A 22476-nucleotide genomic window follows, 5' to 3' on the forward strand; every position below is an offset into this window, starting at 1 on the left:
GTGTTTGTCTAATCAGCTGGACCACTTCTTCCCCTTTCTCCATCTCATCAGGACAGTTATCTTGACAAGTATAATTTTACAGTAAACAGAAATGACTGTGAAGCCGGCAAAAATAACAACCGAGATTAAAGAAACTGGAGTTATACCCGAGAGTTGGCGCGCATTCTAGCAAATGCTTGATTTTTGAGTGTGTTATTTATGTGCTCTACTGTCTTACAATGCAATGCCCAAAGGAAATGAAGTGGCTGCTCAGAGCGGCAAAACATTAAACAAACTGCGCGGAAGTCTGATCTTGGAAATAAGAAAAAAAATGAATTAAATGAAATCCCAACTGTATTTATTTATTTATCTATCTCAGAGTACGGCTCACCCTGCTGTGGCATTTCAAACTCTGTGGGTTGTGATTGACGCCTGCTGGCGGGTGCAGTGCAACTACATGGTAAATATATATATATATATGTATACAAATCTATTGTTTACCTACATCTGCTTTTAGTTTTAGTAAAAAGCCTGCAGTGTGTGTATTTTGTTTGAGGGACTGAGACACAGTAAGAGAGCAGAACAGGAGAGGAATATTTTTCTGGACCCATGTTTTCAGATGCTTGGCCATTAATTTTAATCCATTCTCAGTTTTGATTTCTCTCTCCACTTCTCCCATCTTCTTGCGAGCTTGAATGTAAATTATTACAGCGCTATGTGCACTTTATGTTTCAGTTCAAAGCACTCTACTATTGCAGCTTCGCTCCCAGACTACAAAGCATCTGCGTCTGAATGTCTTTATGTTTTAGGCTTTCTTTTTTCATATAGATATTGGAGATAAATGCAGAAGGACATAAGGAGCTAAGTAGACCAAAATGTTTCTTTTGACAGCAGTAAAATAAAATAAAAAACTAATCAAACTCAGGGATCAAACAGTATAGTTCTGAGGTTGATGCAACAAGTGCTAGGCGGAGGCGAAGCTATTGGCATGCACCCTTCCAACCGTGCTCCATGTATACAGCCACACTCCACAAGGATCCAATATTCACAGTGCTGTGCATCCAGCTAAAAGGAGCAGACCTACAGTAGTGTAAGACATCTGTCCTCTGGGGCAACAGGAACAAGACTCATTCTCCCCAGCTATATATGTCTAAGAATATTGTTTTTTTAAATATTTATACTGAAGGTTAAACTTTAAATGCGAGTCATTCTCTTGCAATGCTGATACACATCTGACAAGATGTGTGTAACCAGTCGAGCGAATCCGACACAAAACAGTTTGCAGGAACACGTTTCGAGCAGCGGATCGGGCTCGGTTCCAGCACACCTTGCATCAGCGTCTCGTTGCAATAGATGAGACATCCTCCATCCTCTCCGCCTCCCTCCCAACCTCACCCTTAAATGCGTGATGTAACGAGTGTTTGATAGGATCCTCGCCACAGCGTTCCTCGGTCACGCGTGCTGCAAAGCGCCTCAGTAAATATTGAATCGTCAAGGAAATATTGAATCTGTGATTGACTGAACAACTCAATCTGAAGACGGAGCTGCTGTGCGGAGCAGACGCTCATAAGGTGGCTGATAGGATTACTAAATAGTCCTCGTCTGCCTCACCCCCACATTCCTGGGCTTTGCCCCGCAGGATGCTGGCGGGGTCATTATTCTAATCTGAATTAAACAATTCAGCGCAAGAGGGACCTTGATGTTTTGGAAAACCCTCTAAGAGGCAGATGGCGAGGACATCAGGCCAAATTTGCAGAACTTTTCTAAACAAACCAGTTTAGGGGTGAATTATTTCAAATAATACCCACTTTTCTGGCAAATTCTAAAGTTTTCCTGATAGCAATTCTGCTCACTTTAAGAGGGAAGAGTGCCTCTTAAAGTAGAATTCATTTTCAAGGGTCTGAGCAGAGTTTAAATGGAGATTAGAGTACTTTTTGTACATACAAACTGTTTCCTACAAGCCCTCTGCCAGCATGCTTTGAATTACAATCTTAGATACTTATTGTCACTCATATTGCAGATCTCACTGCAATATGAGTGCAAAATTCCCCCACCGCCCCCTCCTAATCTCTGCCCTCTCCTCGTATTTCATTCCTATTCCACGCATCCCAATCACCTTACATCTTTTTCGGCGGTCACAGAAATGTTATCGGGTCGCTGTGGCTGTGACATGAACTCTATCACCATGTTTCAAGTGAAAATGAAATAATTTTTTGGAATGAGGCAGATCAGGTTAGAACGTATTTTCATTTTCTGGATTTCCAGTTTCATTTAAATGTCGGTTTCGGGGCTTTAAAAAAAGAAAAAAACTCCTCTCTATCCTCATGAATTCAGCTGAAGTGTGCTGTTTTTTTTCCTGAGATAAACAGTGTCCCTCACATGGATGAAAAAAAAACAAAAACAGGAATTTCAAAATTGTGCTTTTAGATTGCGCAGCTGGTCCCCGCCGGCCGAGGTATTCGCGATTGATTTCTAATGGATTTAAAGGTGTTTGCCCCGGAAACCTACTTTTTATTGCCTTTCCACGAATGGCTGCATGTATTCACTTTTTGGAGAAATCCATCCATCCTTTATGCCACAGCAGAAGCATTTCACAACACTTTGCTTCACGAACTGGGGCTCTATTTTCCCAAAAACCTTGTGCGAGTGCAATCACAGGGTACGAGCCCGGGTGGGTGTGACCAAGTAATTCTTGCCATTTTGATTCACAGCGCAGTGTGGGGAAAGAGGCTTGAGCAGTATGCATACATAATTAAGAGGCGGAATAGATTATTCACAGTTGGAGTCGAGACATGGTTTCAGTTATGGACAGTCACATCAGCTCATCATCCCGTTTTAAAGTGGATGTCAGTTTCCAAATGAGCTGAGAGGAAAGTTCAGGCTGCTAGAAAACTGAGTCCCAAAGCAGCAGCGCAGAATACGCGACTCGAGTATGAATAGACGGCCTCCCTAATAGGCAGATTATCCCTCCTTTTTTTATGTTGTTCCCTAAAATGTGTTTCTATTTGTACATTTGCTCGAGCGATTAAATGCTCTGTATTCAGTTACATACGGCATATTTGGTCCACATTTATATGCACACAATCAAGACCCAGCTGCATATGCTAAAACAAAAACAAAAGTCTGTTTAAGTCATTTACATGATTACATAAGCTGGGAGCTCCCCATAATAATAATAACAGCTGTATGATCTTTCTAATAGCCCACACGGTTTGACCTTTGCATAATTATATGCTGCACATCTTTTAAATCAGCAAAGACGAAACATATGTAGTGTATCAGTCCTGCCGCTGTGTGATGGCCACAGGTATTTAATCAACAAAAGGGAAAGGCCTCATACATCCTGCAAGCAGCTCTGGTGACAGTGTCATTAAAAATCAGCTATTAATCTAACTTATTACAGATTCTGCATGCTTCCCATTTAAAATGAGTTCGTATTTGCATCTGACTTTTTAGATTTTGAAGTGGTTTGTGTGACTCTGTGTGTGTGTGTGTGTGTGTGTGTGTGTGTGTGTGTGTGTGTGTGTGTGTGTGTGTGTGTGTGTGTGTGTGTGTGTGTGTGTGTGTGCATATCTACTGGCTGCAGCCATGAAATGTTCTCTGTCTGGTGTGAGCAGGCAGAAACAGAGATGCAATTTCATGCCAAAAAGAGTAATAAAATTGAACAGCATCAGTTGACCTGTTCACTCCTGATAGAAAAAACTGGGAGCGAATGTGAGCACTTAACAGAAAAGTTTCACAAAAATCAAATCAAGTACTTTAAAACCACGACTTTGTGTTTTATATATTCTAGTTCCACGTCATGCATTATTGAAAACTCTGTTAAAGAAAGGTAAAGCCTATATGTCCTATATGCTTTAATGTGATTTTAGCAGGACAAATGCCCTTCATCGCCTGGCCCTCGAGAAACTAGATCTAGGTGTTAGAATCTGAGAAGGGCACCAGTGAGTCCCTGGATCCTTGTATCCGGCTACATGAACACAAAGCTCTGCTGGAACAGCACAGAGAATATTTTCCTCCCAGCGGTCAATCAGGAGAGCAGATTTATAACACGAGTACATGTTTGTGCTGTTGTTTTAACAGTGCTTTTTGACTTTGAAGAGGTATAAAGCAATGATAGACACCTCATTAACATGTCATATGCATCACTGAGTTGAACATTCATTAGAAACAGAACAGGTTGTTTTTACTTAATTATATTTCAGTCTTTTAAGTGTGATAATTTGTCATTTGCTTGAGGCTTAATTCGCTGCCAGTTCTGAATAGAATATCAGTTCGAGTGCACAAAAAGAAACTGTCAGGACTAATATTTAAATCATCTGACTATTCAAACCTTCATACCAAAACTCCAGTCCTCTGACTTTTAAAGAGCATGCAGGACCCAAGCTTTGACCACAAGACTGGACTTGTTTACTGTTGACTTTCACTTTGCCTTGAGATGCGCAGCTTGGTCTGCTGTTGATTATTATTTTCAGTCGCCAATTCCAATTTGTCTAACTTTCTTTACTCTGCAATTGCCCCTCCCTCCAAAATGCTGGCAGTAAGACGTCTGTGCCGCAGTGTTGAATCGCTTTGATTTCTTTCAACAAATTGTGACTGAAACTGAGTCGTGTTGGAGCTGGAGCTAATATTGAACAACAGCTACTTTTACTGAAATTACTGCAATCCAAAAAAAAGAGAGAGAAGCTGTTGGAATCGGCTGTCTATACGTGGCTTGGCACAGCTATGAAAATGGGGAAATGGGAGATGGATAGTTGGATACAATGACAACTTAGCACTTTTTGTTTCAGAAAGGCAATGTGCAAATCAATAACCAGTCACAGTGGCTGTCATCTGAATCAAAGTGCAGCCTGTTTAGATTTCTGTGCATGGCTGTCTTGTAGGCTAATTTGATCGGCACAGAATTGGATATCTCAATATCTCTTCATATTTCTGGTGATATCTATGTGTTGCTGATTTTAGGCACAAACACTACTTGGTTTGAGTTAACCGTGAATATTTATTGGTTAGGGTTAGAAATAAACCCACCATGGTTTGACTTTCATGATGGTACCAGGGTCCAGAGTTCCCCTAAATCTAGAGGTGATGACACCAGGACAGATTTGATGTGCACTTATTCAAACAGCTTCTAGAAGTTGCTTAACTTTAAAATACAAGAGTAGGTCATTACAAGAGCTTGCGCAAACAACTAATGGGGTCGCTTCTTTGGGAAAGGGCAGTCTCTCTGAATTTTACTGTATGCAAACCAGCCTGGATGTGTGTCCCTTTAATTTCACAGAAGAAACTTCACCCTGTGCATAACTTAACCTTGAAGACAAGCCAGGGTGCTCTTAATGAAAATGTGCTTGGTGCTTTATTCTTAGCAATCTTTACGACTGTGATAATTTACCTTGAAACCCAGCACGTGAAATGTAATTTCTAGCACTTGACATGAGTGTTAATGTATCTATTTATGTTGCACTGGTGCATTCACAAACATAGCTTCAATATCTCTCTATGCTCAGTGTAGTTATATATTATTTGGGCTTTTGATTCAAATCTGGTTCAAGCAGAATTAACCGGCAGCACCCAAAGACGCCATAAATGTTCAGCGCTCGTGATCAAAAATCCTCCCGATGTGAAACAGGTTTGGCAGAAATCTCATCGTGTGGGACTCTGTGACTCGAGTGCATTTTTAAGGACCTTTTCTGTTTTGAATTTGAATCTGATCACGGAAATAAATGTTTTTATGCACATTTATTAAGAAGTAGTCCAATAATTGTGGGCTGGCAAGAAGAGCGGGTCCATTTTGTGAGAGACAAAAAAACACACTCTGATAAAACATTATGCAAATATGGACCAGTGACATCAGCTTGCAGATTGCTGCTTTCTTCTTGTGGACACAGTCAGGTGATATGCAGTGCGTATTAAAAAAAACAACAGCTTTCCAGATTCTTTTTAGAAGCTTTACTAAGCTGCATTTAATGTAAAGGCATTAAATGCAGGATTCAGACTGTGTCTTCAGTTGTAAATAAATCCTGAGCCCGCTTAGTTTACTAAAAACTATCCACACACTGAACGTGTGCATTTAACCACAGCAGGTTTTCTCACATACAATACCCATTTGAGACTTCATCGTGATGAAGGCTAAAAGGTCTGTGCACAAAACGGTGATTCAAAGTGAACAAGATCCCTGCAGGCATTAATGTTGTGGCCGCTGAACTGTATAAAGACTGTATGGCTGCAGCTGTCAAAATCCTCAAAAAGACTCCTCTGGCTACATTAATATGCTCATTATATTTCAAATATTAGCTCATGCTCACAAGTAAGTGATTTTCATAATTGGTGTTTATAATACATTGGATCTAACAGAGGTTTTAAATTTCTGTCTTTAGTGTTCAATTTAAAGACAATAACTGATAAAACCTCACTTTTTCATTGCATAATTGGCATATCTTTGCAGGGCCATACACACCACAAATTCAAGGCTGTTGACTAAAATTCCTTCCGACGATTCAGCCCCGGGAGATACAACTAATAAAACATACTGTCTAGCTTTGGTCAAGTGGGACATCCATCATTTAAGAGCCTGACAGCAGTCACTGGCTGCTACAATATTCTGATTAAACAGTAAACCAATAAAATGCTTCAGCCTCTGTTTGTATACAGAATGTAAGTTCAATAGCCCACTCTATCAAGTTATATCTTATTCCTGCTCTTGATATTATTTATGATTTCATATTTGCTCTTATTACTCCATCAGTCTGGAGAAAGGACATGAAAGATGAGAAAAAGAAATATGTGTGACGTGATGAAGTTTCCAGATACAATTTAAACCTGTGCAAATCAATATATGTTACCTCATGTTGAGCTTTGCAACGAGGTTCGCCTGTTAAACTAACAACTGCATAGGGTCCGTGCTGTCTTGTAGACAGTCAGCGGATTGCAGGCGGCTACTGAGCAAACCAAAGACATCAGAGAGTTGAGGTAATGAAATTAGAGGGCAGTTTTGAGCAGCTTTCCTTGTCTGTGAACACAAAAACTATGAGGAGCTGGTGAATAAGAGCAACAACAAGTAGCTACATGTGGCAACAGTACTTTTAGACCGAGCACAGCTGGTGACAACAACATTATCATGAAAAGTATTGTGAATTACAAAGTTTTGTATTAGTTTTATTAGTTAATTAATGTTAATTGGTTCATATATTTTGTTACATGCTTTTGGACCAGAGCAACTTTTCCATAGTTCTAGTTTCTCCTCCTTGTTTGTGCGCTGGCACGCCCGATCTGATATCCCCGTGTTAGTGTTTTTAATAATGAAGTTGTCTGAGCATTCACCTAGCATTAGCCAAGAAGTTAGCTAATGCTTTTAAAAAGGATCACTAGCAAACAAACATGAGTTACCTAAATTTGGCTACTGTAACAGCAGACCTTTAACTTGATAAAAATAGTTATTATATTGTATAAATTAATAATTGAAAGAAAAACACTTGAAATGCTTACAGTTTGTTCCAGAAGAGTTTGCATAAAGGGATTTCTTCCCCCCACACTGCAAAGCTATGACAATGCAATATGATTTGTCAGTTGCAATGGACCAACACTATTATGATACTGCAGGAACAAGACAGACATGGGGATATCAGATACACCGTGTCTTTACTACAGGATCTTTGTTGAAAGATCAAAGTTAATAGAATGTGCTTTCTGGGGTAATTTTTAGCTTGAGTGACAGTATTGTGACTTTTAAAAGTCTGTGTAAACAATAGCAGAGGAACTATAGAAAGACGTTAGTGGCATAAATTATAGACTGCTTCAAAAATGAAACAAAACAGTGGTAAATGAGCCGACAGCAGAGTTGTCAAAAAAATTTATAGCAAAAAAAAAAAATATTAAAGATTACGTACTCATTTGCTACAGTACTTTTAGCAGTTATCTGATAGCCACATTAAATGTCTGTTGTTATCTTTGAGGTGCTATAGCTAATAATAAGATGGTGATGTTAATGTTGTTATCATTGCTACTGTGTGTAACATTAACAGACAGCGTTAATTCATCAGGATAACTCAACTATTTGTGTCTTAAAAGCATTATCTTGATAAAAGTCTACCAGCAGCTACACAGAAGCTGTGGCAGCCTACCCTACCAACTCTATTTCATGGGCCATGTCAGCAGTAGCACACCGTTACTTGAGACGACCTAAAAATATTCTTTTGTTTGCTTGTTACACAGTTGTCTCTATAGTTGTCTATTATAGGTTTTATACTCAATGGCAGATCTGCAGCGCAATTCTAATTTGTTAAAGCTAGCTGCTAGCTTTCCCCCTAAACTTGCTACCTGGTCATACGGACACCATAAATGAAAGATAATATAAAAAAGCCAAAAGAGGATTGCATTAACATTAAAGTACCACATATTGGGTCTGAACTGGTGTGGTTTATTGGAAGCTATCCTTGGTCACAGAACAGCATTTGCTGCTAATGAGGGCACAAAGGATTAGTTAGTCTGACTTTTAGCTATCATTACCACCACCAGGAGCTGTAGTCTGCCAGAGAAAGCCTCTCTGGATGCTTTGTGTCTGCTTGCATACTTAATATAAAAACAATAATATCTGGTAATGTTACATTTTATAACTGAAAAGACCACAAAATGGGTTCTCTCAACTACACATCTCCCTTATAACTGCATTATTATTGCAAAACCCACTTCGCACAATATGACACACTGCTTTGATTAAGGTGTTTCGAACTGACTGCCAACTGGCGGCTAGTTAATACATCATCTTACTGTTCCTATTGGCTTTGTGAAGCAAATAGAAAAAAAGCCATTAAAGGTAAGTAACCCCCTTGGGTAGTTACCCTCAATGAGTCACTAAAACTGTTTGGTCAAAGGCACCTGTTCATTTATTTATCTCATATCATTCACTGTGAAGCACAGTACACTGTTTGATCCTTACCCCCAAATTAATTCTAAACTAACCCTCCACCCGCCCAGTACCTATATTTGCCATCTCAGGTACGGTGGCGCTGTAGGGGCCTTCATCAAAGATGGGCGGGTTGTCGTTGATGTCCTGCACCCGAATTATGAACTGTGACGAGGGCTCCAGCGCACGGTCGGTCTGCCTGTCGGTGGCCGTGGCGATGAGACGATACTCGTCCTTCTCCTCACGGTCCAGCGGCTTGGTGACATGGATGTTACCCGTTTTCTCATCTATCACGAAGACCGAGCCTGCCCCCTCGCCTCGCAGGACATACTTTGTGCGTCCATCATTCCTGTCCATGTCAGTGTGGAGCTGAGTGAGGACGGACAGAAACGGGAAAAAAGAAAGACGGGAAAAAATGGAAGCAAAGAGGAAGGAAACGGGTGGAAATGATAAGGAAACAGTGGGGAAGAAAGACAAGAGTAAACAGCAGTTAAAAATTAAGTTTGTTTTTTTGAGCCAGTCAGTGAAGACAAAAAACAAGCAGATTATCTTCTGCATGCCTCTAGGATATAATGAATTTGAAAAGAAGCAGACAAAAGAAATAGGCACAATACCTCCCTCTCTCACACAGACACACTTTCCTGCCATTGTACTGTGTCTCATCTTTCTATTCCTGCAGTATGAGCAGTTATGAACCTGGATCTCCTTAATCTTAAAGCTATCCAGAACACATGCTCAAGTACTCACGCTTAAAGCCCCCATTCAGTTCCCAGCAGCTGTGGAAGAGGAGAGTTTACTAGTCTGTGCACATGCAACGCCTTGGCTATTTAATGAAAGCACCAAATCAAAGGAATAATAAACAGTAGGTCTATCAATTATTCTGTAACTAATAGGTGTGTATAAGTGAGGGTGGAGTTTGTATGGCAATGGGACACGCAGTATCGATCGCAGCCCTGTGTTGAGGTTTATTGGATCAGCGCCTAGCGGGATGGCAGAGCAGCAGAGCGACCGGCGTCCTCTCATGCAGGGAGAGGTAATATCAGGGAAGGCTCCACACTGTCCTCCGCGCCCGACGAGAGACAAGCCAGCGGGATGTGGCGAGCACATCAAGATTCAATCTCATTACCCCCACACCTACGTGGATCGAATAGAAACTGTGACCAAAAAAAGGAGCGCTAAATTAGGCCCCGCTCGCAAGAAAGTGTGACATTGTGACTTTAGATGGAAAGGAGAGAGAAGAGGCGACTGGGGAGGGGATGGGTGGGTTTAGCTCAGGAAAGCATTGTTGCGTGGCAACAGCTAAGCACATTTGCTAAATGAAATGAGAATGGATACTGCGAATCGAAATGTTCATCTACTTTAAGGATTGCTATTTTTCAAGTGGGGGGGAAATGGCGTGGATGTGCCAGCTTCATGGGGGGTAAACGATAAGCACGTGACACGGTTTATTCATAAATAAGATGGCAGTCATAAGTCTAGACTGTCAGTTAAAAGTTAAAGCTAATTAAACAGCATGGCACAAAGTTAAACAGCACTTCACCTTCAGAAGATCTGTGTATTTTAATGACAATGTAAATTGGAAAATCTAAAGGCACACCCACCAACATGAGAGAGCGTTGCGTGAGCAGAATGCACAAGCTAGACACAGATGCACTGCTCTCCTGAATGTTTTTCTTTTCATGGACCTATAAATGAAAATGCAAGGCCTTCAATAACTAGCTTAAAAATCTTCATGTTAGCTTAGTTCCTCTAAGCTACTTTAGTTATCACATAGGAGACGTGCTCCTTTATGTATGACGCGGACCCTCTCTGCACGTTGATCGCCTTGGGCAAATGGATTGACAGACAAGACAGATCAACATTCACGTCTGTCACATTTGCATGTCCAGCTGACTATTTATGTTCAGAGTTTATAATTGTCTTCATTGTCTCTGGGGGCCCAGCACATTTTCTCCTTCTACCTCCAGTCAAATGCCAGGTTGACTGGAAACATGTATATGTATGGGTTCTTGCAACTCTTTGAAATTGGATGACCAGTCATTTGTGACAGGACATGATGGAAAAGGATCACCTCCGACATATTTCTCTCATATGTCCTTGTTGGGGTTTAGAATTTACATTACAAATAACATGTAGCCCCTGTAGCCAGGACCACCTTGGCAAGTAATCTGAGTAATTCTGATGTAATTGTCCAAGAGACCAAGTGTAAGGAGTGGCAGCTGCTCAGGGCTGAGAAAAGAAACAAAAAAAACTGAACATAGCATTAGCTGAAGCACACCATGAAGAAACATCAGCTGACCTCAGAGCTAGATTACATGATCTGATGCCAACTGATACCATTCAGTTGGCAGGCTTTATTTAAACTGCTTTAACCTGTCTATAGGTGATGAACATCTGCAAGCTGCTTTGCAACCCACCTCTACATTTCAGTTCCATGTTGTGTATGATTTGATTTGGTCATATTACTGCCATATCTGTTGTCAAGGATCCCTGCTTCCATTCGTCATGGCCTCTTACCGACGCCTCCCTACTTTTGGCTTTCTGCCTGTGCACATGGATGAGTAGAGTCCCAGAACAGAGACATTTAGGAGGCAAGTTGATTATGATGCAACTCGCTGCTGACATTTTCCACTGCAAAAATTTAGTGAGTGTTTAATATTCTTAACATCTCAATAATGAATCATCATGTTACTTTTATTAATTATTTTCTCTTTTGCCCACTTTCACTTCCCACCACTAACCTTCATTGAATGGGCCTCTTTCACAGCAGACTCTGAGTAGTCACAGCATGAAAAGCTTAAGAGCTGCTAATGACATTAAAGATGCCTCAGTTTCACTCAAGTATCTCAATGAGTTACAGTATGAAAGAAGCCACAGTCTCACAACTCTGAAAAAAAAGGTGCTAAAATGAATCAGGCCATAATTTACACCTTTTACTACACCTATGCTATTGTGAAGAAAGCTGTTCCCAAGTTATATGAATAGCCTGTCACTCCCCTTAATCAGTTCAGCCACTCCTTATCTCTACCTGCCCATAAGCACAAGCTCTTTACCAGTCTTTCACTACAATGCTTGTCCCTGGGCTCCCGCCTGATTTTACCTTTGCTTTAGAACCTTGTTCCTCACTGCCTGTCTGCTTTTGAGCTCACAAAACACCTACATAAACTCTGACAAGGCACATTATTTACAACCCAATTAGGACCTGACCGTGCAAATTCAATTATGGCATGTCTCATTTCTGTCGAACACACTCCATACATGGCATCCATATGGATGAACTTCCAGCCACCACTTGAGATCAGATTTCCCAACTCAAATATATGTTATTGCACCACCTATAGTAATAAAGCAGATAAATGGTCTCTCCATGTACCTCATACCCTCGGTACAATATAGCAACCCTATTAGAGGCAGTGTTGTAAACATTCAGGCAAACTGGTGCGCACCTCACTTTCAGTGTATTTCAAAATGACACGCGGAAATTGTGCAAAGCACCAATGAGGCAAAAAGTTAATTATAAAGTCACGTTACTAATCACTGTCTTTTAAAAAAAATCTGCATCCACACAGCTGACAATGGGCCAAGTCATTGTTGTGGCACTGGTTTATATGCAAACTAATTTTCTCTTCACTTCTTTTCCAGATCTAATTATTTGTTTTAGTCCATCACCAGTGCAAATTTGCAGGTTCAAAAGGTTTTGATATTTGAACAAATTAAGTATTTTTGCAGTCAGGGTCTCAAAAGTTCATTAAAAAGTGTTTAAATTATGACCTACACAGTATTTAGGTTTCCTCTCATCTTCTAAGGAGGCCAACTGGGGCCAATTGGCCAAAACACCCGGCTGGTCGGGACCACCACGGGAGCCCGGTTCCTCACTCCCCCTAACGAAGAGCCATTAACAATCAAAGTCTTAACGGCCCTGCAGCTTAACGAGGGGACTTAACGAGCTTCTTAATGAAGCCCCGGCCATCATTACCACAGTGAGTGGTGGCAGCACTGATTGAAAGCACTGCTCAGAGTCATTCTGAAGCAGGAGAGCCCAGCCTAAGGAAACCAAATCCATTTAAGGCTGACCTCTCACCCTTATCTGTTCTTCCAAGATTAATAGGAAAGTATAATACGGGAATGCATTTAACCAGATAATGGCTATGGGTAATTTATGGCTACAGAAACACCAGTGCTGTGGAATCTTTCAGTAACCTCCCGGTGTGTGAAAATAACCAAACAATTTTATTTATAACACAACTGGCTATCACCATATTTCACATCAGAATGATATGACATCTCATAACTCGTACATTTCATATCCCTCTGATATACCATCAAATATATCAAGAGCCAAACAATATGAAGCCACTGGCCACAAAAGCCAAATTTACTGTTGTGTCACCTCTGCTTGGAGAATGATTTCAGCCTGATAAGCTGCCATTCCCATTTTCTTCACCGCCTCTTGTGTATGCAACACCCAGCCTCCCCAGACTCCTAAATCTCTTCAATTACTTATATTATCATAAGGTAATATGCTTATACTCATATACTCAATTTCACATTTTTGCAATAACCATAAATCATGAAGCGAGGAGGAAAAGTACTCTCTGCCAACCTCTAAATCACTTAAATAACTAATATCCCATATACACAATTTCACATTTCTGCTGCACAATAAATCATAAAAACACCAGGAAAATGTGTTTTTTTCCACAGCTGTGCATTAGCCTAATGAATGTGGATGTTATTCCCTACAACTTCAGTGTGTGTGTGTGTGCGTTTGCTGTGCTTGTGTGCTTTGAGGCTAAGATGGTGGTTAGGTTACAGTAGTAGAAAAAAAATGATAAAGTGCGGGAAATCAGGTGGCGGCTCACGTGAAATGCCGATAGGCGTACACCACCGAGCCCTGTGATTGGCAGTGGGATTCAATTCCCAAACACATCGGGAAACGTCTGCAAGGTCACGCAGGCAGGTGTGAGAATACCTACCAGTCTCCTGTCGAAGCCGTAAGAGGGGAAGCTATTCATCTTGTGTATGGTGACTTCAAGAGAGCCAGAGGTCTATGGGACCACCACCAGCTCCAACAGTCAAATTCTGCAGCAAGGCTGGGTGAGGGTAAAAAGGGAGGGGTGACCGTTGGTGGGTGAGTGGGGAGGGGGGCAGCTGAGACTGAGCCAGCTCCGTCATATCAGCCGGGGAGTGTCAAGCAGGGCAGAGGGTAGAGGGTCAGCCAATCGATTTGGAGCAGGCCCACCGATTCGGAGAGATGTCTAAAGAAACGGGCCGATCAGGGAAAACGTCAGGAAAATTAATTTGGGACAGAGCCCACACGAGTTCAGAGAGCCCGTTTGAAATGAAACTATGCCTTGTGGCCAGCTTACCTACCACTGCAATATCATTAGTTTTGCTTGAGGGTATGTGTAAGCATTTATGTGTGCACGCAACTGTGCATGTGTGTCTTACTATACGTGACCGTTTTAACAACAGGCCTTCCAGGTGAGTATGTGAGTGTGCCGGCCACAGTAACTTTAAAGAAAGAGGTGTAATGACTGTGAGTCTCCTTGTGCCCTGGCTGAACCTCCACTTGGCACAGTTCTAGCGCAGAGTGGACAGCGAGCCAAGGCTTGACTGAGAAAATGTGTGTGTGTGTGTGCGTGTCTGAGTCTGTGTTTGTGTGCCACTGAGAGCCTGTGGTGACTGACCTGGAGAGAGAAGAAACCATTGAGGGAAGGCCAGGAAGTGTGGGAAGGTTACTAAAGCACAGCGCAGGACTAAGGCCAGCATCTGCAAAGCACTAATAACTAAAATCAGCAAGCTTTGATGGCTCTGGCATCATCAGGTGTCTTAGCTGTCAGTCCCAGGAGGAGAGAAATGTAACTCCATCTCTGCTTGTGAGACGATAAAGGAGAGCAAAGCCTAAGTAAACCAAAACAACAAAATACATTCAGATCACAAACTGCATGTTAACACAGGCTTAGCAGGCCTGGTCTGTCCTATTCAATCCTCTGTGATGCACAAATAAAATAAAAATTAGCCTTTGAGTTATTTATATAGGTAATATTATTCTTTAAAAGCTCTCTTTAATATGAATGCTTCTGTTTTGCGTAATTGCCCACTAGTCTGCAGCATCGGTGTGCAAAACTATTTTTGACAACTCCCTTAAAACTCCTTGAGCTGCAGGACATTTGATATTTAAATCTGTAAAGTATTGACCGGGCCAGCCCATAACACCACATTTTTATCTTTTCAAACCTTTTCTTGGTGCAGTTACTTGTGCATTTTGGATCATTATCCCATTGAAAGGTTCCACTTCTTGTTCGGCTTCAACTTTCAGACAGATGGCCTCACATAATCTTCAGGCGCTCAATCATATGATGGAGAATTCATAGTAGAATCAATGACTGCAAGCTGCCCAGTCCCAGAGGCAGCAAAGCAACCCCCAAAACCATCCCATTTCCACCATCATGCTTCACAGTTGGCACGAGCCGCTTCCCCTGAAAAGCTGTCTTTGATCTGTGCCAGACATGTCTTCTGTTACTGTAGCCAAACAGCTCAATTCTGAATGTGGCCGTCCAGAGTGCTTTATACCAAAAGGCCTGGTCTTTGCTTTAATGTTCACTGGCAAACATTTTGTTTAGCTTTCTTCTGGCGCACCTCCCATGCAGGTTAAATTATGTGCGATAGGGTTCTTGCAAACTGAATCTGAATGAAGAATCCACATTTCCAATTGGATTCAAATTTAACAGATCTGAAGATGTATTATGTGGGACACATTGGGCCATGTTGTTTTTAATCTATTTAAAGTTGCAGTAGATAGAAATTTAAGGAAAAATAACAAGGGAAGCAAAACAACAAAAAGAAAATTGAAAATGGATAGCCCTACTTCTGCAGCTGCCTCCTCTAACGTGTTTGTTCTAAGCCCCACCACATATGGGCGTGTTTGTCTTTGCTTTAAACGTGCTAAAGTATGTCAGCGCTTACAGCTGGTGTGCAGGAAGTCTCAGATCATGCTGAAAGATTTTTCTTTTTTTTGTACAGTGACATCAAACAATCATGTGGCCTTTAAATTATGAAAATGTCATTTTTATGGGTAATCTGATGACTGTACCACTGAGGACCAAGTAAGGATAAGTGGCAATGTATTTAATGGCTTTGAATTTATGAATAATTCCAAGTTTTGTGAGGAGTATCCTCAGGGGGTATCTTTACGATTGATTGGTTCAACTGATTTCATTTAATAAAAGCCTCTAAATTCGGGACCGTGTTGTCTCTTGTTGTTGACATCTAAGTTATTGTGGGTTTTTCCTGCTAATCCATAATAAAATAAGCCATCACCACATCATCACCCACTAAAATGTGTTTTTACACCGGCAGCATTTAAATGCACAGTTGTCACCAGCATCACGCACAGACAAATCAGATTCAAAATGATAAACATAAGGATGAATTATGTCAGATTATGTTGTAGCCTGATCTAATCTGATCAGGCTACAACAGATCAGATATGCAGTATAGCGTCATAACTAGCTAAACAAACACATGATGCCCTAGTTGTATAACCGGGCATTAGTGGATTCAAACGGGATGTAATAATTCCTTAATAATCCCTAATAAATCACTGACCGTATTAAAATAAACCAAATAGACATTTCTGTGTTATATTTAAGTTAATAATAACACTGTATTGTAAATGCAGGCATGTAGAAGGTGCCAGAGGAAGGAACACAACTATCACCTAGTCCGCATGCCCCACAGTGGATTGAGGGGGGATTATTACCAAACTGGGGGAATTACATAATTTGGCAAAAAATGCTGTCTTATTGTAATTCGGTCATATCACCTGACAAGACAACCGCTTGTGCCTTGCCCCGTCACATTTGCAGCAATTATTTTGTGAGTCTTAACCAAACAATAACAAAAATAAGACAAGTTAATTATCCATAACTGTAAGCCAGAATCCCCACAAAGCCAATAATTGTCATGATGAGAAAACACCCGCTACTAGTCTCAAGCAAACCATTAGAACAGCATAAAACAACCGCAGCCACAACAAGAACGCAGGCAGTGTTTCACCCGGTGGGCCTCGCGCGCACACACACACACGCATCCAGGTGCGTGCCGATTTACACAGCGCTCGTTCGGCTGCCCTGCTCTCCACTCTAATCAATGCAGACACACATAACAAAACCACCTTCCAATTATGCAGAGGCACTCAAACACAAGACCCAGCCCGCTCCCCAGAAATGTGAGCAGCATACAGCGAGACCCTCAGGAGCACTTGCGACTTCAGAAGGCGAAACCTTCGCATGGAGACGGGTTTGAAATTCCGGCTGAACTTTCAATCAAATCCGTGGAAATTCTCCATTTTTTGTTCGGCGCTCTCAGGAAACATGTGAGACGGTATTGAAACGAGTCTCCTCTGGCTCCCTGTCTGTTTGTCTTGCGCCGACATGAGGTTCAAACACGTCACGAGAAGCCGCAGTTAATTGTTTAGCATCGATCCGCCATCGATTGTGCATTGAAGTTTGGTTAGTGTCAGTCGGCGCGTTAATTCGGTTGTGGTGTGGACACGCTGCCCTGTTCCCGTTTGATCTAATATAATCTGTCTCTGGAGGGCATGCTGTGTGGCCTCGAAGAACGCAGAACAGTCCTCTGTCACACACACACACACACACACACACACTTCCTCCTGCTCGCACACTTCCTAACAGAGCATTTATTATTCATCATTATTAGACTTTTCCTTTAGCACGATAAGCTCCTCAATGCATCTCGCCACTGTTGTCTTCCTCCACAATACATTATTCAAGACAAAACTGTGCTTTTAGCCTCGGAGTATGCAAATCCCACTTTTGATTATCATAATCAGCTGATGTATGAGAGCTAGAGTGTGTGTATGTGAGTGTGTGTGGCGGCTAGTCAGATGATTGTTTGTGTTTTATTGCTTCAGTGCTCCACTCTAGTGTTGTATACTTCACATCATATTTTTTAGCCGAGGGAGACGAGCTTGGAAAAGGCCACTGGAGGCTTAACTCACTGCTGTACATTTAAAGGGCAAATCGCCCACATATATGCCACCGCGTGCCACTGCCAAGAGGAATGGCTTTTACCAACTTGGAACCAAGGAGTCTGCGTGCATTTGTGTGTGTGTAAAGTGGGCAATAATGAAGGGAATTTCAAGCTCTGTTTATCGTCCTGTTTGTTGCAGTTACTGGTGTCGAGCTGAAAGGATTGCCTGAGGAATGGCTGACAACGTCTTACATGTCAATAAAGAATATATTACAAGAAAACTTGAATAAGTTGAATCATAGTTTTACTATATTGATAGCTCTCTGCGTTTTTCTCTGAGATACAGATGGTGCGCCTACAGGTGTTAGTCAAGTGTTAGTTTACTCAATATACCTAAGAAGCATAATTTTTTTCAAGGATAATACATGATGTTCTCACAATTGCTCTTAAGATATACCAGTAACAGAAACAGGAGATACAGTATAGTTTCTAAAGTGTATGTGTTGTTTGGGATGTAACCAGCTAGTTGACCAGTTAGATTAAAAGGTTTCCAGTTCAAAGGCATACTGGCATATTTTAAGACATCTAAGAAGTTCAGAAGGCTCGAATTCTGACGACAATGACTTAATATGGATCCATGCATATCTTATCAAATCACCAGTTAACCTAACCCCACTAACTGCACTTCTTTGGGGAAGACATGGGGGAGAAAATGCCCGTTTGTTCAGGCTTGCTACTCAGGATGCATTAAAAAAAAAGTAACATGAGTGCCCCTGTGTGATTCTATCCTCATCTTCCCTCCTGTGCTGTTCTCATCTTCCTCCTCGTTCACCTCTGTTCCCCTCTCCCATCTGTGGCCAGCTCCAACCAGCTCCCTCTGCCCTCCCTCCCACGGCCTCCTGCGTATCTCACGCCGACCTTAATCTCATCTCCTGACGTGCCCTCGCCATGCACCCCCTCACCTTTGTAACCGAGCCTTTTGCCCGCCTCACAGCCTTTTCACACCAGCTGTGCGTCAATAAAGAGGAAGTATTCAAAGAAATGCACATGGAGATCTGTTTTTTGTTTGATCACAAATCACATAATAAATACAGTTTTTATCATAAATTTTAGTTTTCAAGCCTTAAATTAACTGAATCTTAGTTGTCTGTGTAGGTTCTCAGTCATTGAGGTCATGGTAATCCAAGAAAAGCGACGTTGCTTTTCTTTCCAAACACGTTAGACAAATCTTAATTGCTATTAACTACAATTCTCTGTGTAGCTATAAGAAAATCTTGTTTTGAAGTCTCAAAGTTCAGCATTTCTGCCACTGCCATAATGTCTTTTGAAAGACATTAGGTCACAAGTGATGTGTGGATTCAACTAAATAAATGAAATCACAATTGAACCATGCAGCAGAGAAACCACACCCCACAGTGTAACCTTTTTATGTTTTATGTTTTGCTCTAAAACTGACTATACTTTCCAAAAACAAGCATCATGCTTTATTAAAAAGACCTGGAACTAGCAATTTAGACCATAAATTTATTAGGAGTGAGCTTACTGAGATGGAAAAATCAATTTCCCAGAATTTCTTGGGAATTTTTTTCTTGTTGTTTTTTGTCCAATGTTAGTCATTAAAGCTAATACAGGTTTAAAGCACTTTGAACTGGTTTGACTTTTCAGACCCAGAAGCTGCTCCCATCTTCTTTATACAGTGTATATAAGTCTTAAACATATCATGGACCCACATTTTACAACTCTTACAGTCTATCTTCTTTACAGACCAACAGCGCTGCTTGAGTAGCTGTGGGCTTGTTTGGCACACGATAAAAGTGATTCATTTTCTTTTTAGGTCAACAAAACCTGACTGGAGTAGACTCATGTGTGGCCAGTTACTGTATATGACTGAGCAGAAATGAATGTCCTGATTATGAGGAAATGCGTAAGACATTTTGGGGATGGCAGCTTTGCTGCTTGTACAGTAACGTGGCCATCTAGGCTAAGGAAGCTAAAATTCAGTGCTCATGCAACAACCTCATTTACAAACAGCATTAATGTTCACATGAATAGAGAAATGCTTTTTTAATTTAATGCTTTAATATTAGTCATGTGTTAATGTTACGGGTTTACAAGTGCAAAAATCAAGTTTGAGCAGCCAACAGGTTCACAGCAGGATGACTTCTGTCACTGTAACTACCTCCTGTTCTTTTCTCTCACTCAGTTTCTTTCAGTCATGTGTCGTCTCCTCTTCTTTAGCCTCCTCTGCCCTCCACTGTTGCCCATGCCCTCAGCTCTCTGACTCATGGGCTCCTTCAGGGCCACGGGGAGAAGTGGAGCGCACAGTCTAGGCCAAAGCATAAATATTAGCTCAAGGTCACGGTCACAGAGCTCACACTGGGCTATGCATAATCATGAATTCAGCTCCTGCACAGCCTTCTTCCCTTCATACTCCACCACTTAAACTCTCACTGTATTTCTCACCACTGACACGACTAACCTTGTAGGGTTAACCTCAGGTGATGGAGCATCCCCGGCTCTAATTTTTGCTTTATTTTAGGCCATTACACTCCTTTACGGGTTGTTAAGGTTACACAAATGCTAGCCGATATTTCTGGGGTTACCTCCAAATGCATTTTTATATTAAGTTAAAAATGTTCTGGATGTATTCTAAAGGGGGCTCATACACTCACTGAGATAAAATACTGCCATCTTCACATCCGGGAGAATGATGCTTTAAATTCAGATACTTGCTTTGCTGATTTGTTCGACATTATCCCGAGATGAAACAGGGGCTATAAAGGGAGCAGGGAGATTGGAAGTAAAAGAAGAGAACGGCGGGCTGTGTTTCCTTTGAATTCCATCTTTAATAGACTCCACAGCTTCTCCTCTTTTCTTCCTCTTCTTTCCCCTCGTAGCCTTGTTCCTTCCCTCCTCCTGTCTATTATTTTCTCTATGTGATCCTGCACCCACTCAGCACTGAGACACATTTAAATCTGGCCTCCACAGGGGCTTGCAATAAAATGGTATTTAACTGCATCCTCAATTCCCTCCTCTCTCTCTCCTGCTCTCTTGTATTTTCCTCGTTGTAAACCCTGCACGTCCCTGCACTGATGCCCTGCCTCTTTTCATAACCCTCTCCTCGTCTCCCCGGCCCGTCTTCCTTCCTCCGACTGGCTTCAGGCCTCGACGGGCTGCGAGGTCAGCTTCAGAGACGTGTGGTCCTTCCCCCTCCTCTCTTTTTCCTTTAACTGTCTCACACGTTCTCCCCATCTACCAATTGTCAGCCATTAACCTTTCCTCACTTTCCACCACTTACATTTTTCCCCTCCCTCCCTCTGCTCCATATATCCTCACGCCATTAACGCCGCCGTTGCCGTGCCATACGTCCCCCTCTCTGTAGTCTCTCCTACTTTTCCCCTCCACGTCATCCCCTCTTTGTCCTGCATGGTAATCTCGCCCTGCTCTCCCTCGTTGTCTCACCCTCCCCTCTTCCCTCCCTCCCTGCACTGTAGTCACTCTCTAATTGCTGTCTCACCCCTGCTGTGCTCGGACCCGGAGGCTAAATGATTTCTACAGGGAGAGTGGAAGCACAGGAAAACACCGAGTCCTTTTTTTAATAACTATTGATGAGTGCCTTGTCAGGAGGCATGTGTGTGTGTGTTTACAGTTACAATTGGCCCTCCTATTGGCACCATCACACGCTCTTCTCATCTTTTGTCTGCCTCTCCATGCCTCTTTCCTCTCTCATTCCTCCAGACTCATAAGAGAGCCTTTTATCTGCACACTTTTATTTATAACTTTGAAGCATGGCTCACGAGTTTTCTGTGTGATGTGTTTCTGCAGCGACGGAGTGTGTTTTACCTATTCTTGATACAAATGTGTATTTAGAATCTACAAGTGTGCGTATGTTTGTCTATTCCACAACTTCTATGCATGTCAGGGATGGAACGAAGTGTCTGTTTACTGCAGAAGTAGTGAAGCTTTCACTTCAGGCATACGTATCACGTGTGCAGTAGAGTTCATTAAGTAGGACCCAGTTGTTGACACAAAGAGAAACTTTTGTTTGACTTTGATTTAACAAAAATCAACTACTGAAATCCAAAAGCAGAGAGCCAGCAGAAGGAAAACAAGGAATACAAGCCACCACAACCTGACAAAAGACCAAGACTGACACACACACACACACAAAGCGAGGGATAACAAGGCACAGGTGAACTCATTTGAGACACGGAAAGAGAGGATTGAAGTAAAAACAGAAAACCACATGAGGAAGTAAACTTTAAAAAAAAAGAAGCTAACACTAACAGAGATACCGAGAATAAACTCAGACAATGTGAAATGCAGAAAAAGAGAACACAGGAGGCACACGGAGAAGAAAGACACATAGGATGAGCAAAATAAGAACTGAGCTTTACGATAATAAGCAAAGATCAAAAACAGACGGTGATGAAATGCAGGAATAGTACAGTGAGAAGTATTGCGTCACATATAAAATTACAGTTAAGATTCTAACATTTCATGCCAAATTTGATCCATTGAAATGTTTCCCATGAGTCCACGCCTACGCTACTTGAATCCATTAGCAGTAAAATACATACTATCTATATATTTGTTTACCT

General features: G+C 41.6%; 1 protein-coding gene across 1 annotated transcript in view; it reads right to left on the minus strand.

The window, feature by feature from the left end:
• LOC134617588 (cadherin-2B) overlaps positions 1–22476 on the minus strand; it is a 152494-nt gene that overhangs the window by 69151 nt on the left and 60867 nt on the right. Inside the window, exon 3 of the mRNA XM_063462882.1 lies at positions 8953–9247. Coding sequence (XP_063318952.1) covers positions 8953–9247 — 295 coding nt within the window. The remainder of the gene's footprint in view (positions 1–8952; positions 9248–22476) is intronic.

Source organism: Pelmatolapia mariae, linkage group LG18 (genome assembly GCF_036321145.2).
Source record: "Pelmatolapia mariae isolate MD_Pm_ZW linkage group LG18, Pm_UMD_F_2, whole genome shotgun sequence".
Lineage (NCBI taxonomy): Eukaryota > Metazoa > Chordata > Actinopteri > Cichliformes > Cichlidae > Pelmatolapia > Pelmatolapia mariae.